The sequence below is a fragment of the Sceloporus occidentalis genome, unplaced genomic scaffold, assembly GCF_023333645.1.
Source record: "Sceloporus occidentalis isolate IW3139 unplaced genomic scaffold, rSceOcc1.0.p SCAF_204, whole genome shotgun sequence".
In the NCBI taxonomy this organism is placed as follows: domain Eukaryota; kingdom Metazoa; phylum Chordata; class Lepidosauria; order Squamata; family Phrynosomatidae; genus Sceloporus; species Sceloporus occidentalis.
In genome coordinates, this window is record NW_028317184.1 from 1,478,192 (window position 1) to 1,493,928 (window position 15,737).

General features: G+C 38.8%; 2 protein-coding genes and 1 non-coding gene across 3 annotated transcripts; all 3 read right to left on the bottom strand.

The window, feature by feature from the left end:
* Positions 1-295: 295 nt before the first annotated feature.
* Positions 296-1,270, bottom strand: LOC149278036 (taste receptor type 2 member 40-like). Its single transcript, XM_089502521.1, has one exon. The coding sequence runs from the start codon at positions 1,268-1,270 to the stop codon at positions 296-298; it is 975 nt and encodes a 324-aa protein (XP_089358647.1).
* Positions 1,271-6,670: 5,400 nt separating this feature from the next.
* Positions 6,671-7,657, bottom strand: LOC149278037 (taste receptor type 2 member 40-like). Its single transcript, XM_089502523.1, has one exon. The coding sequence runs from the start codon at positions 7,655-7,657 to the stop codon at positions 6,671-6,673; it is 987 nt and encodes a 328-aa protein (XP_089358649.1).
* A 6,969-nt stretch (positions 7,658-14,626) lies between these two features.
* TRNAT-UGU (transfer RNA threonine (anticodon UGU)) lies at positions 14,627-14,699 on the bottom strand. Its single transcript has one exon. It is a non-coding gene; the product is annotated as a tRNA-Thr (tRNA).
* Between the last annotated feature and the right edge of the window lie 1,038 nt (positions 14,700-15,737).

The following is a 15,737-nucleotide window of genomic DNA, read 5'->3' on the forward strand; positions in this document are numbered from 1 at the left end:
TTAAATGATAAAAATTAAATAAAAGTATTTTTGCAAGCCTGCCTAAAACTTTTGAACAGTACTGTATATGAAATTGAACTATTTTTTTTTTACTTATAGTCATATCTACAATAAAGAATGGTAAAAAAAATCCCTGAAATCAATGATGATAAATCAAACTGGGAATATGATTATGAAACACAGTGTATTACATTTGGATCGCTTTCTATGCATTTGTAACGTATGTCAATGGATACACTGAGAAAACATATGTTAGAAACAAAAACCTCAGTAGGTACTATCGATTATCGATTTGTTAAGTCATCCGGTTTTTCTGAGACTTTAGCTCAACAAAGATAATTTTCGGTATCTTTGTATCTTCGTTTCTCAATCTGTCACAAAGTCGGAGTAAGCTCAACAATGCTTTTTTGAGTTTGGGGCTTCCAAGGATCAGTATAAGAGATTGAGCTGGGGAGTAGGTATATATGAATATAAGGCAAACACAAAACCCAGGGCTGCTAGGTGGAAAAAGATCCACAAACATTATAATCTCAGAAATGTAGAAGGACAAATAGAGAATAAGAAGACAACCAACAGTACGGGCAGCTCGTTCTCTGGCTTCCGCACGAGGACTATTAGCTTTGCTTGCCTTTTCTACATTGTTTTTAGGAGATGCAAGTGACCTAAGGATCAGTCCATTGGAGATAGCGACAAGAAGTAAAGGCAGGGAACAGCCAATAATATTGCTTGGAAGCAGGTATGTGATATTTAGCTTGGGAACATTAATTTCCAGACTCTGGTTGCCTGTTATGTTCTCATTGATTTGGTCTCTATAGGTGCTCCAGACAGCTGGAACACTAATAGCTACAGAAGTAAGGACAGAAGTCACAAGAAAACATGGAACTAGAGTGGAGATTCCCAATTTCAGGCGCATCAGGAAAGGATGGGTAAATATGACAATCTGTAAGCAGTAGTAGACACAAAGGCAGACAGTAAACCAAAAGCTGGAGAAGACAGGAAGGAACAGCAAGGCATTGAACACAGAATAAACTCTGTCTGAGAAGTATAGATCACTCCATAAGAAACTCAGGAAGTCATTTGCTGTCATCACAAACTGGAAGGTAATATTTGATATTCCAAGAGTGACCAGGATAAGGTCAGAAGAGCCAAGGCTCATACCCTTAATTTTTTCAACCATATTTATGGTTAATATTAAGCAGTTTGACACAATGCCAATAATGGTGGTAGCTCCCAGGATAGCCATAGATATGATGAGGAAAATGGGTAGCATAATCTGCTTTAGGTCAGCTCTGATGAGACATCCACAGCTCTAGAATGGAAATCCAACTGCTAAAAGAAAACAAAATATTAAAACTGGAAAAGCATATGTTTTTGGAATTACTGAGAAAAGTAATTTCCCTGGTAAAAATAAGTCATTTGCACACAAAATGTCAAATTCATAAAAGGAGCTCCAATAACTTATACCCCAGCTTGTTTCCACCCCTTCATTAGCTATAAATTATTCTTATTTATGGTTGCAACCACATACCTAAGATTATAAACAGTTATAACATTAACTTTGGTATTTAGATATAGATAAAAAAAAAGATAAACTACATATTAAGTAATGCACCATAAAATGCAAGACATATGACAAGGACCAGGTAGAAAGATGAGTAGATTAAATGTGATGGCAAGTTAAAGTGGCTTTAACTTGCCATCAAATTCTGCTTCTACTTAAAAACAATAAGATTGCTTAATATTTTTGGTGTATTCTCATGGTTCTGTCTCACCTTTGATTTGTTAGTGATCTCTTCCTAGGTTTCTTCCAAGGAATACTTCTATATGACAATACCCAGAAGGGAAGAGTTGATGGTTCATAGAGATACAGAGATGGTATTCATTACTAACAATAAAAAACATCATTATATCTTGCCTTTTAGTAGTAAAAGTCACATTTTATGTACCAAACGACTCTCCCTTTACCAGGGTTTATTGTTAATGTACTTTGTATAATTGCAAACCAATACAATACACATTTAAGCAAGCACAGGGTAGGACTGGCATCATTCAGCCAGATGGGCACATCCATCTAAGTGGCCCAATAAAGCAGTCCAAGACGTATTTGTTAGGCAACAACATGCTCAATGTGCACTATCCATTAAATTACATTTACATGTTACAGCCATTTGCTGGACGTGGAATTACACATTTTATGCAACACCCGAAAAAGTTTTACATACCGACCAAAAATGTTTAAATCAGAGCAGCTGAGTGGACAGTTTCTGCCCTGTCCTCTTGCCAGCCCTCTCGTTAAAACTAAAATGTTTGACATGTGGATTAACATTTCGTCAGTGTTTCAGTATTTTAAATCTAACTATGTCTATTGAGATAAAACTAGAAATTAAATACTTGAGAAAGGTTTCTTTACACCAAAAAGAGTACAATAAAACTAGTCTCCATATTATAAACACATTTCAGTGTATGTAATGATAGTGGCTAATGCAGCAATTTATTAAAATAAGTATTAATAAATTAACATTATTAAACAAAATGACTATAATTAGCGCTACATGATTTAGAATTTTCCCCCCAATTACCTGAGGTTTCTCTTTTGTCCTAACTCCTTATGCACACAATATAAAAAGGCCTTGCATATTGATATTGTGATGCAGGCAACTCTGCCAGTTTATTGGGTCTCACCCTTCTCACGTCTGTGCTGTTGTATGTCGGTGAAACTCTCAATTGTGATGGGAAATCCCTTTATATTCCTAGAAGCACCCCAGCAAAATTGGGAATTTCTTTACTCCAGGCAGGATTAATTACATATGTTGATGCTTTTGTGATTTCCACAATGTCCTTAAATGATAGGTTGTCTGCCCCTTTCCTTTAGGAAAATGCAGATTCCCTGTTGGATTGTTTTTACTTTGAAACCTTGAAGTAGTCTCCACAGATTAACACTGTATAAGCTATTTTAGTGTTGCCTACTATAACATATTGGCGAACGGGTATGAGCTTCATTATTTTATAGCATACTGATTATTAAATATCTTGGGGAAATAGCGTGCTAACTGACTTCGATATAATAGTTATTATTTTATATAGCACCAATATATTCTGCAGCGCGGTACAATGGGAAAACGGGACATAAGAAGCAGTACATAACAATTTGACTTACAGAAACAACAGGTAAGCAGGGCCCTGCTCAAACAATCTTACAATCAGGGCCGGACTGGCCCACCGGGATACCGGGAAATTTCCCGGTGGGCCGGCAGATTTGTAGGCCGGGCGGCTGCCCGAAATCTAATCTAAACGGCCAGCGCTACTTCAATTCTTTTTTTATCAAAGTATTAAAGCAGCGCCGGCCGGCGGCATCAGCACTCAGCGGCATTGTGCGATGGCCGCCTACTGATGGGAGCAGCGTGAAGGGTGAAAGCCCCGCCCCCTCGCACGGACCTTTCACCCCTCATGTTGCTCCCATCACTATATCAGATTAATGGAAATTTAATTGAAACGGCCGATGCGTGCTGACACCGCCGGCCAGAGCTACTTTAATACTTTTTTTATTTTACTTTATATGGCAAGCCGATCCGGCATATTCAATTTAAAAAAAAAAAGAATTAAAGTAGCTCCGGCCGGCGGTGTCAGCACGCATCGGCCGTTTCGATTAAATTTCCATTAATCTGATGGCCGCATAGTGATGGGAGGAGCGTGAGGGGTGAAAGCTCTGCCCCCTCACACTCAGACTGCTGGAGCACCGGATGTCCTGTCACTGACATCCTGTCAACATAGAAAACGGTGGCCTGCAGCTACCAGAGGACGGAGGCCAGGATGAAAAAGCCCCAAAGTGGAAGAAGTAGAAGGTAAATAAACAAATTTATTTTTTTAACAAACTGTATAATATTTTTTTATATAAAAGTCTTATGCCCCCCACATGCCACTCTGCCTCCCTGATATGCCTTATGCCCCTTATATGCCACTCTCCTTCCAGAAATGCCTTATACCCCTATATGCCACTCTCTTCCATGATATGCCTTTTAACCCCCTAAATGTCAGAGTGGCATATAGGGGTATAAGGCATTTCTGGAGTCAGAGTGGCATATAGGGGCTACAAGGCATTTCTGGAGGCAAAGTGGCATATAGGAGGTTAAAATGCATATCATGGGGCAGAGTGGCATATAGGAGGGTATAAGGATTTTCTGGAGTGCCCCATGGTATGCCTTTTAACCCCCTATATGCCACTCTGCCTCTATAAATGCCTTTTAACCCCCTATATGCCACTCTGCCTCTATAAATGCCTTTTAACCCCCTATATGGCAGAGTGGCATATAGGGGGTATACGGCATTTCTGGAGGCAGAGGGGCATATAGGGAGTTAAAAGGGGGCAGAGTGGCAAGCCTGAGGCAGATGTCTGGCACTCCACCAGAATTGATCTACGTTTGTTTTCTGGATGTACCCTGCAATACGAAAAGACATCAGATTCTACTAACTTAATCAGGTTCTATTAACTTAAGTAATTGAAAGCTCCTTGACATGGGGCTCTGTGCAAAAGAAAATAAAAAGGGGGTAGAAGGGGCTGTTGGCAGGTTGGCAAATAAAAGGAAATAAAAACAAAAACAAAAAATGTCTAAAAATGTTTGCAGTAGTAAATGTTTTGATTCCATTATGTGTAATATATTTCATTTATTAGGGCCTTTTAACAGTTTTGCTTTCTGGTATTTTAATACAAATAATATGATAAAAATAATGTTTTATAGTTATTTGTACGGCAAATAGTGTGACTCGGGTATGTATAAGGGGTGCGTGTGGGTATAAGAGCTCAATCGCGAGATAAACTATATGGGGCTGCTCTCCAAATGTTTCCAGGGCTGCTTTTCAGTCCCAGTCCGGCCCTGCTTACAATCCTTTGCCACAATGTGTGTGAAACTGAGAAATAAATCTCCCTAATATTCAAGAAAAATTCTGGTTTAAATGGAACAAAACTAAAAACCAAAAGAACATTATTCACTCTTATTTGAAACATTTTAATTTTAATTGCATTAATGCCGGGGCTTAGACTTAATTGAAATTCTAATTGTACTATTGTACTATTGCACAATATTGTACTATTTTCTAATTTCCAGTTAAATAAAGCAGATACAGATATTGAAACAGGAATTGTTATACAGCATTTTATTAAAATGAAAATAGAAGTCAAGTATCTTCCATAGCTTATAGCATATTTAATTTTGTAATTGTGGCTGTTTGTCTGTCAGTAGTGGTTGCAAATTGTTGTGCTTCTCATTTTACTCCAAAATGGTTGAAATATGTGTTATTGTCTAACATGTGACACTATCAGTGAAAGAAAATACAAAGTTACCATATGCAGCCGGCCTATATACCAGTATATTATATGCAGCACTATAAATGTAGCTAATGTGCACTAAAGTAAATATAAAACATTTGCATGTTTGGTTAAAGGTATTGTTCTACTTAGATGAGAAATTAATTGCATTCAGTATGTTAGAAGATTGGTAATTTCATTCTTTTTTATTCCTAAAAAAAAGGTACAGAAATGTTTACAAAACCTTTTCAATATCAGATACTTTTTTGTGTCACGTGTCAAACGTTTTCAGCAAAAATGAAGAACGATGCACATTTTACATGATCAAATAATGATTTCTGTGAATAACGCTGTGTTTGTTACAGATATGTTAAACATAGCAGAGTAGATGGAACAGCATACCTCCCAATATTTCAAATGGCCAAAGAGGGATGCTTCTGTTTGTGGGGGTGTGGTTGGGGGTGTGGCTACGGGTGGGGCTTTCCTGAGACTTTTTCATAAGACTTTATGTTATTTATGTAACAGAGTGAGGCATCTACAAGAAAATGAATACATTTTTTCTTTCTAAAAATATTTTGTGTTGTTTCTATACAAATTTTTGTCGTCACACACTGCCGTCAAATTCTATTAAGGACCAAATGAGTGACACTTTGGAGGTGTGAAACAGCAACTTTAAAGAGATGTATTTTCCTTTTATAGATTTATGATTGTGATTCATTTTGTCTAATAGCGGTCATGCTGTGTATAATTAACTAACCCTTAAAAACACAAATATGTGGAAGTGTATGTACAAATATACTTCTTTTCACCAATATTAATCAGGTTTCCATGTTTTGTCTTTAATTCGCCAACATTTCTATAATGTATATATTAAGGGTTGGCAAAAGAGGCAATTCATTTTGTTGTTCTAATCGGAAATGCATTGGGCCACTACAAAAAGCCTTTTTAAAGTTGTACTTACATTTCCATATGCAACCATCAAGGTGTATAGAGTCACAGGGTTTTTAGGTAGCATTTATACCCTTGCTGCATTATTTTTGTGTTATTTTAGTGGGCCTCTAACAGATATGGCTGAAATGTTGTTGCCTGCCAAATTAATTTTGGGTTGTTGTCTTAAAGGATCAATTAGCTGAATATTGCCAACCATTTTCTGTTCCCTATTATTGAAATCATAGTTAAAGTTAAACAGATGATCACAAAGCAACCGGTAAACTCATTTACAATTTTAATACATTTAGATGTGTTTTACAAGATGATTAGATAAGAAAGTTTTCAAAGATTAGTTTCATATAATGCGGAATTTTCCAAAACAATTCAAAATTGGAATACCAAATAGAAAGTTTGGTAATAAACCAAAGAGTAAAAGCTTCACTTGGTTGTTTGAAGGGTTTCTTTTTTAAATATAGGATTGATAAATAAGACATTAGTAGTTTTAGATCTTTTTCTATTCATTCCTCCTGTACGTCGGAGTAAACTGAGAGACACCTGTTTCAGTTTTGGGCTTCCAAGAATCAGCACAATAGACTGTGCAGGAGAATAACTATATATAACCATCAAACAGGCACAGAATCCGGGGCTACTTGGGGGGAAGGCATCTATAAACATAAGGATTTCCGATATATAGAAAGACATGTAGAGAAAAAGGAGACAGCTTATTGTTCTGGCTGCCCGCACTCGTCCTTCTCCTCGAGCACTGGGCACTCCTTTTGCATTTCTATCTGCCTTGTATCTGTGTGCTACAAGGGACCTGATGATCAATCCATCAGCAATCCCAACAAGGACCAGAGGTAGAGAGCAGCTAATGATGTTAGTGGGAAGTAGATATACAATATTAAGTTTTGGAACGGAAATTTCGGTGCTCTCGTTGGTAGACGTGTTTAAATCCTGGGCATCTCTGTACAAGTTCCATGCAGATGGGAGGCCAGTTGTTACAGAGGTGAAAACAGAGACAATTAGCAACTGTGGAATAAGCTGAGATAACCCCATCTTCAGCCTGATTAAAAAGGGATGTGTGAATATTACAATTTGCAAACAGTAGTAAACAGAGAGACAAACAGTGAACCAGAAGCTGGAGTAGATAGGAAGGATGAGCAAGACTGTGAAGGTAATGTAAACTTGATCCGAAAAATAGAGGTCAGTGTACAGAAAACTCACAAAATCATTAGCTAACATGGTAAACTGGAATAACACATTGGAGGCCCCAAGTGTGACCAGAATGAGGTCTGAGGAGCCAAGACTCTTTCCCTTGGCCTTATCTATGAGATTCACTGCAATAATGAGTGTGTTAGTGAAGACCCCCACCAAGGTGCTCAGTGTTACAATAGCCATGGAGGCAATAATAAACACAGGAAGCATGGCTAGTGGTAAGTAAAAGATATTATATTGAAGGTACCAAGGATGATTTCACAGTCTGATGAAGGCAAGCATGTATCATCTTACATCAACTGATGTCTTCAGAAGATCATGGATGTGAGCACCTTCCATTTAGTGAACCTGAAAAAGAAGACGGACATCAACAATTGTTCAAAACTGGAACTCACATTACCGCAACAATAGTAAAATTCTTGGGATATTGCCTACATTGTGCTGTTTTCAGCAAGAGAACTACTACCCGCTGCTTCTTGCGTTAATACAAAAAAAATCAGAAGGTTAAATTAGTTTTTTTCTAGTACATGATTAACTTTTCTAACAGGTAATATTTACCTGCAGTTTGTTATAATGGTGAATTGAATGATTGTGGATTTGCATGGTATGTGAAAATAGTTAATATATGAGGTGTGTATAAAATATATAATAGGTATTTATATAACATGTTGTATAACGTGTGGATTGAGTACAAGGTGTGTCCACATGTATGTGAGATATGTATTGTCTGTATATGTATTGGGTGGGTAAGGTGTGTATTGTGTATATAACATTATGTGGTAAAGTGTATGGGAGAGTGGTTGATGGGATATATATCTCACCTGGTTTCCTCAGCCAGGCACAGTAGCAAACCCAGGAGCCCTCAGGTGAGGCTTCCTAAGCTCATTACTGGGGAGGACGCCTTAAAAGAGAGGGCTGTTGGGTTTGCAGGGTGGAGGAGGGACTGAGGCAGGGAGCAGCTACAGCCCACCAGGTATGAAGCTTTACCTATGGAAAACCTGTTACTTTGCTTTGTGCCAGACCTTAGGCTTGTAGAGAGGTATCCGGATGTTTAGTTAGAGCTGGACAGGCTTAGAGTTTGTTTTGTTTACAAGGTGTTCTGTGCCTACAGCATCCAAATAAACACGCTTTACGTTTGAAACCTGTGTGAATACTGTCATTGCCGCCCCATGCGTGAGCTGTTCCATACAATATATATAATATACAAAATACGTTTTCTGTTCTATAGTAGAAGGGAACATTGAATTTTAACATACTACAGTATTAGGCCTCTATAAAATAAATCACTCAATTTCCTTTTGATACTTATAGTTCTACAATATGTTTTGGGGTTTTGCCAAGTGACATTATAAAGAAAAAAGTTATCTATGGTGAAAATAGAGCATTGTATAGATATTGCAATTCTTCTCATAATTATTCATTTAGTTCTTTGAATAAGTCTGCATGTCTGCAGGTAAAAACCAGATGGTACCACCACAAAAAATGATTTTAGTTTCATAAATGAACAACGGGTCTGAGAGGCAAAAGAGTAATAAGTAACTATCGGACTACAGTATTTTCTTACAAAAGGTGAACTCAGACAGAGGGATAGAGTTTTTGTGGGCAAACACTAACATTTCAAACTTATCGTTAGGGCAAGGATGAATTACCTTAGATATAGAACAGTTACCTCTGTAGTGACGTCCTCAGGATTCGTATTAAGCAGGGCACAGGGAAGCCTCTCCTAACCGCAGATAGTATGGATAGTGTGCCAGTGGGTATATTAATGAACATAAGTGTAAGGGGCTAAAGCATGCATAACTATCTAGCTAATAATCCCAGATCTAGCTATCATGTTATCACTGTGCCTAAAATAGAAAACACAATTTGATTCCGCTCAAAAGCTGCTTAAACAATACTAACACCTAATGTAGCTTTCTGACTTGTCTTAACACCATCGACACCTCTGACTGTTCAAAGAAGTAACGTAAATTATTGATATAACAAGACTCGGGACACTGACAACCTAAAACACAAGGTTATGAGCCTCTTTCCTGTAAGCTCGCTGTAGAGAGAATAGTCAACCTAGCTATACATTTGAATCTACACAACTGCGAATGTGGGTGTTGAAATATTCTATACCAGCAACAATAATCTGCCCAGGATCATGAATCCAGGTAGTGTTAATCAGAACTTCAATGTGACAAAGAGCTAAGGCGTGTTTCATAAACTGGCTTTTTTCATTTTATCTCCTTTTTATTTTAATCTCCATTTTAATAAGAGAAGAAAACACTCTCTTTCCCTACAGGAAACTAATGTAAATATACATCTAGAACAAACTAGCACAGTGTGTTAAATTACTTAAGAACTGGGCATGGTTGTTCCATAATGATATTGGCAGTTGACTCTCTAAAGTTCTCTCATCTAGTGAAGTCTAATCAGCACTGCTCTCTCGGTAAATCATTGGTACTATTACATTATTAGAACTCCCTTTCTTGTTGGCATTGTGTTGGTGGAAATGAGAAATTATGCTCACCCCGCTGTGGTGTGATGTCCTTCTGACCATCTACTACTGGGATCCAATGTGAAGACACTTTAAATGACTCACCTTGTCTCTGTAATTAAGGGGCGTGCCTGGAGTTCAGAGCTAATTACACATCACAATTGCCTTTGGATTCCCAAAACACCTACAAATGATAACTTGGCATAAAACCAAACTGTCACTGTTTTTTCTAAAAGAAAATTATATTTGCTTTGATGTTTTTTTTTGACACAAGTTATGTTAGTTTCATTGTAGTTATTTTGGATTAGAGTTTACCCTTTCATTACTATTTAATTACACAGTACCAAGTGGGATTTTAAGACAATGTGGCTGGCCTTCCATTAATGCAAAAAACAGAAATATAGACCCTGAGAATTAAAGTATATATCCAAAGCTATAGTACCAGCCATGTATGATTGGCGGGGTCGGCTCAGAAGGTCATCCATCATTCTGTGAATATACAAACCAGACTGCCACTATACGCAGAAGCCTTGGGTGTACAATCAAATGCAGAGCCTCAGCATGTTCCAATCCTTGCCTGCCATAGTATAGCTGCCAGTTTCTGTATTAACCTTAAAAAATAACGTTTGCTGAAAGCTGGCAGCAAATCTGTTGTTAAATCAGCTTGTCAGCATGCAGGAACACGAGTTAGGTTAGATGCTCTCTAATGTAGCAAAGCACCCCATAAGTAAATAAAGACAAAAAAATGTAACACACACAGACATACATTTATATACTATGGTTTTTATTAAAAACTGTCAATCAGTGTGTTTGTGTAAAGCAGCTCCCATGACCCTCAACCAAAATGATGAGGTGGATCATCACCAGTGCTGTAAACCAAAAAAGCAGTTGTACCACAGGTAAGTGACTTCATGTTACACAGTTCTTCTTGGATCTGTTATGAATTGCCCCCAGAACAGTCAGTTATTTACATTTGCGACAAATAAAAAACATCTGCTACCTTAGTGTACTTTACCGCACATTTTGGACACTGAGGACAATGAAAAATACACAGTATATGCTTTAGGAACTCTGACTCTCCTTGACTGGCTTGTAATTGCCTCCTTTTGTTTAAGATCTCAGGTTAACCAAAGATAAATATAGCCCCTAAACAAATATTTTTAAACACTAGGTAGTGTTACTAAATTAATTATATTATGCTAAAGAATGAAGATAGTTCGGTGTTAGTGTTAGAATGTTGTAACAAGCAATTATATGGGATGCAAACTAAATACAAATGTTTTGAGTAATAGTTTGAAGAAATTAGTTGTTTGAGACACATTGCAGTGTAAAGCTCAAAACCCTGTATAGAACCCGCCACAAAGCTTTCTTCTCTGGTTTCCCAAATATACAAATATATCTTCTATGGTTTGGGTCCTTAAGAAACACTCATGTCATCTTCTAATAATGTTTGTTTTAGGTTAATGACACATTGATGCTTCTTCCTGTGTGCCAAATCATAGTGTTTAATAGAGACAAGCTACAGTGTTGGCTGTAAAACCTTGTAGGTGCCACCTTGAATAAGCTCATACAAAGTTTCTAAGTAGAACCCAACTGAAAGAGAAAGGGTTGTTCTAGTTTTTTAGGAACCTAAACAAACCTATTTAGATGCCATCTTTTTTTAATACAAATGATTAAAAGAATATTTTTGCATAAACTAAGGAAAGCTATGCAAGTCTTAAGACTTAGACATTTAGGAATCCTATATGCTTCAGGATATTTTTACACCATCGGGTATGTAGAATTTACACCATGAATAATCAAACTCATCTTATGCATTTTACATACTTATGGTATACTAAAGTATATTTTCTAGTGACATCATTTTCTGAAACACTATGCCTTTCTGAACGTCTGAGGGCCCCTTTTCACTTGTCACCTTTGCTACTTGTATCGTCTGGGTTTAAAGGCTATTTGTGCGACAAGGAGGAAAAATATTTCTCCATTTTTGCAGCCATGCTAGCGGCTATAAAAGTAAATGAGAGTTGCCATCTGCCTGTTGCCGTTTTGCTGGGTTCTCGAAGGCCATTCTAGGACTGACTGTGGACACTTTAGCAGCGGATTGCAATAACTGGCTTTCTGGTGGTGATTTCAGTAACTGACTAGCGGGCAATGACTTCAATCCTTGTCCCTGGGATCCGTGTGCAGCTTTTCCATGCCTTTTGAAAGAACTCTTTATTTATCCATAAAGTAAATAGTTCTGTTCTGACACAGTAGCCACGGCACCAGTGGAGGCTACTTTATGAATGCATGAGTTCTCTTTATTGTGCAGTTACATGAGTGGAACACCAGCATGCATTGGACTAGTCAGAGTATATTTGGCAAGGATGAGAGTGTCAAAAATGTTTTGGCCACTCTTCAGACATCTAAAATGTCTCAGTATAAAGTTTCAGGAGCTGCAGTCAGCAGTGTGTTGACATCCATTTTGGCCAGAGATATGCACCAATGTTCATATGTGTGTAGACAACCCTCCTACTTATTGAGTTTAGTTGTTTCTGCCACATCCATTGCTAAGATGTGTAGAAAATCAAGCACATATGTAGCCACCTCCACAGACAAATATTGGCAGTTTAACAGGTCATACTGAAGACCTCAGTGACATTAAACGCATAGGATGCCACCTTTGCCACAAGTCAGTTATGAAATTTCTGACCTGCTAGATCTGGCTTGGCCCACTGTAAGTGCTATTATTGTGAATAGGAATTGTCTATGAGTAACACCAGCTCACCAGAGCTGAAATGCATAGAGCATAAAAAACACATCACTCACTACAGAATTCCAAACTGCCTCTGAAAGCAACATAAGCACATGCACTGTGCGCCAGGAGCTTCATGAAATGGCTTTTTGTGGTCAAGCAGCTGCATGCAAGCCGAAGAAGGCCCCTTCCTGTTTCAGAACGAGTGTGCCCCCATGCACAAAGCAAGGTTCATACACACATGGTTTGACGAGTTTGCTTTGGAGGAACTTGAGTGGCCCACACAGAACCCTGACCTTAACCCCACTAAACACTTTTGCAATGTCAATTGCTAGTCAGGCCTTCTCATCCAGCATCAGTGCCTGATCTCAAACTCTACTGGATGAATGGGCAAAAATTCCCTGAAATGCTCCAAAATGTTTTGGAAAGTCTTTCTAGAAGAGTAGAGGCGGTTATAGCCACAGGAGTGTGTGTGTGGGGGGAGTAACTCCACATTAATGCCCACGGTATTGGAATGGGATGTCCAACAAACTCATATAGTTGATTGATTTAGGGGCTGATGGAGCTGCAGCTCCAGGCCCTTACCTTAAAATAGGCCCAGTCAGGACTGGACTGACTGGGCCTATGGGCCTTTACGGCCGCATTAACGCAGGGCATAAGGGGCGCCTGCAACTGCGACCGGGTCTGCCACTCTAAGGGGCCGGGAAGCCCCCACCAGGGCCGGCCTTAGGCCTTAAATTAAAACATCGGGCTTTTTTTTTTTTTTTTACTTTATTTAACATCCTCCATGTTAAATAAAGTTAAAAAAAAACTTTATTTAACATGGAGGATGTTAAATAAAGTAAAAAAAACGCAGATGTTTTAATTTAAACCCAGTGCGGCCACGCACCCGTAAGGCCGGCCCTGGTGGGGGCTTGGATAGAGTGCGGCAGGCTTAAGGGGCTCTGCGTTAATGCGGCCGTAGAGGCCGCATAGGCCCAGTCAGTCCGGTCCTGACTGGGCCTATTTTAAGGTAAGGGCCTGGAGCTGCAGCTCCATCAGCCCCTAAGTCAATCCGGCCCTGCCGCGGGCCCGGTCGCAGTTGCTGCTTGCTCCGGCAACAAAGTAAGTAGGGTGAGGGAGGGGAGTGCAGTGAGAAGGGGCAGAGGGGGGTTAGATAGCGAGAAAGGGGGAGAGGGGGTACATAGTGAAAAGGGGGAACATAGTGAGAGGGGGCAGTGTGAATGTGTATGAGAATGAATGAATAAATGTGTGGATGAATTGTGTGAATGCGTATGACAATTAATGAATTCATGTGTGGATGAATTGCTTTAATGATTTGTGAGACTGCATTAATGAATGTGTTAATGATCTGTGTGAGTGAGTGAGTAAATGCAAAGATGGTACATGAAGGGTGGTCTTTAACAATAAATAAATAAATAAAAATGGGCTGCTCAGGCTTAAATGCCCGGGCCTATTTTTTGTCCCAGTCTGGGCCTGGTTGGTCTTATAGTGTAGTGTATTTAGTGTAGTGTAGCAAAGAGACATTATCATTATACACTGTGTACAGTAGCGCTGTGCAATATACATTTCACATTCACCAACTACAAAACAGATGAAGTGGGCTCATAAAAAATCCAAAATACGCCGTAAAATTGCAAAAAAGCAGGAGCCTCCTCTGCTTCTGTACAAGTATTTCTTAACAGCTTCTGTTATTGGCAAATGTTATGTTATTGGTAATTTTGCTATTGTAATAGAGGTGTGAAACCTGCTAGCACTCAAAAAATAAAATACACTGTAAGCTGGCTAAAATAATAATAGTAGTAGTAATAATAATAATACTGCTTTGCCAGTCCTAAAGTGTCTGGTGAGATAGCTGCTAATATTTCATTTTAATGTTCATAAACGCTTAAAGTACTGCAGAACAAGTAATGTTAAACAATTTTGCAACTCTAGAATGCGGAAACAGAAAAAAAGAAGGTCCAGGCCCCAGCGAGATTTGAACTCGCGACCCCTGGTTTACAAGACCAGTGCTCTAACCCCTGAGCTATGGAGCCGGCTGATTACTGCCGTGCGCAACTATCCATCTAGCATCAATTTTAGAACCGTTTCCAACGATCGTTTCTTACAAGAATCCTGATTGGTTAAAGTTTCTGGCTTCATCGTAAGGTAAACGTAATAACAACATGGCGTTTAGTGCGGTTAATTCATCCAAACACAGTCACATTTCAGTTGCTCTACATACAATGTTCAATTGCTACTTGATTTCACCTACATTTAAAGTGTAACTTTAAACTTGAAATGCACACACCACGTATCGTGACTCCCAATAGGGGTAAAATCCAGGGTCTGGCTACATCTGTGTAAACAGTAATTATTGCTTATGATGCACAGCTTGAAAGCTTTCATCAGCGTCATTGTGAACACAGGGATTCATGGAGGGCACCAGAAGGCTGTTTCACCAGCAGATCCCAAGAGGTAGGTGTACCAACATTATAATTACAGTATCTCGATGACCCCCTTATGTGTCCAATTCAATTATTAATAATTATAAGCCTCGAATGCAGCACGAATTTAACAAGGCTCGTGGGGCTTCTCAAACCCCTATAGTGTGACGCTTGGAGCCTGAGGGATAAGGATAAAGAAACGAATGGTTCCATGTAAGTCATGCGAGTGACGTGTGTTCACTTGCCCCAGCTGGTCTTCTTATATATAAGTAGATAATGTATAGTTTGTTAATGTATAGTTTGTTGTAACGCTCTTAATGGCTGCACTTTACAAAGCGCTCTGTAGAGGGCGCCCGTGTGCGAAATAAGAGCAGGTACTGACTGACATTGATATTTTTTGTGGTTGTGCTCTGCTGCCTTCCGTGATATTCCGTCTCGCATATGAGTTATCCCATCTCAGCTAGAAAAATGGTAAAACTTCCAACAATCTGCTCTGGTATATGGCCACAAGCGGCTGTATATCTTATAAAGGCATAACAGTTTACAAACATACTTCGACTGAATGACTTTATACTGCTTTAACCCCTTCGTGACAAAGGCTGATTTTACTTTTTGTACCCTTCGCGACAATGGCCGTTTTAACATTTC

Bases quoted from the DNA above. Each gene is read 5' to 3' on its own strand.
- LOC149278036 (XM_089502521.1), bottom strand. From the start codon at position 1,270: ATGCTACCCATTTTCCTCATCATATCTATGGCTATCCTGGGAGCTACC.
- LOC149278037 (XM_089502523.1), bottom strand. From the start codon at position 7,657: ATGCTTCCTGTGTTTATTATTGCCTCCATGGCTATTGTAACACTGAGC.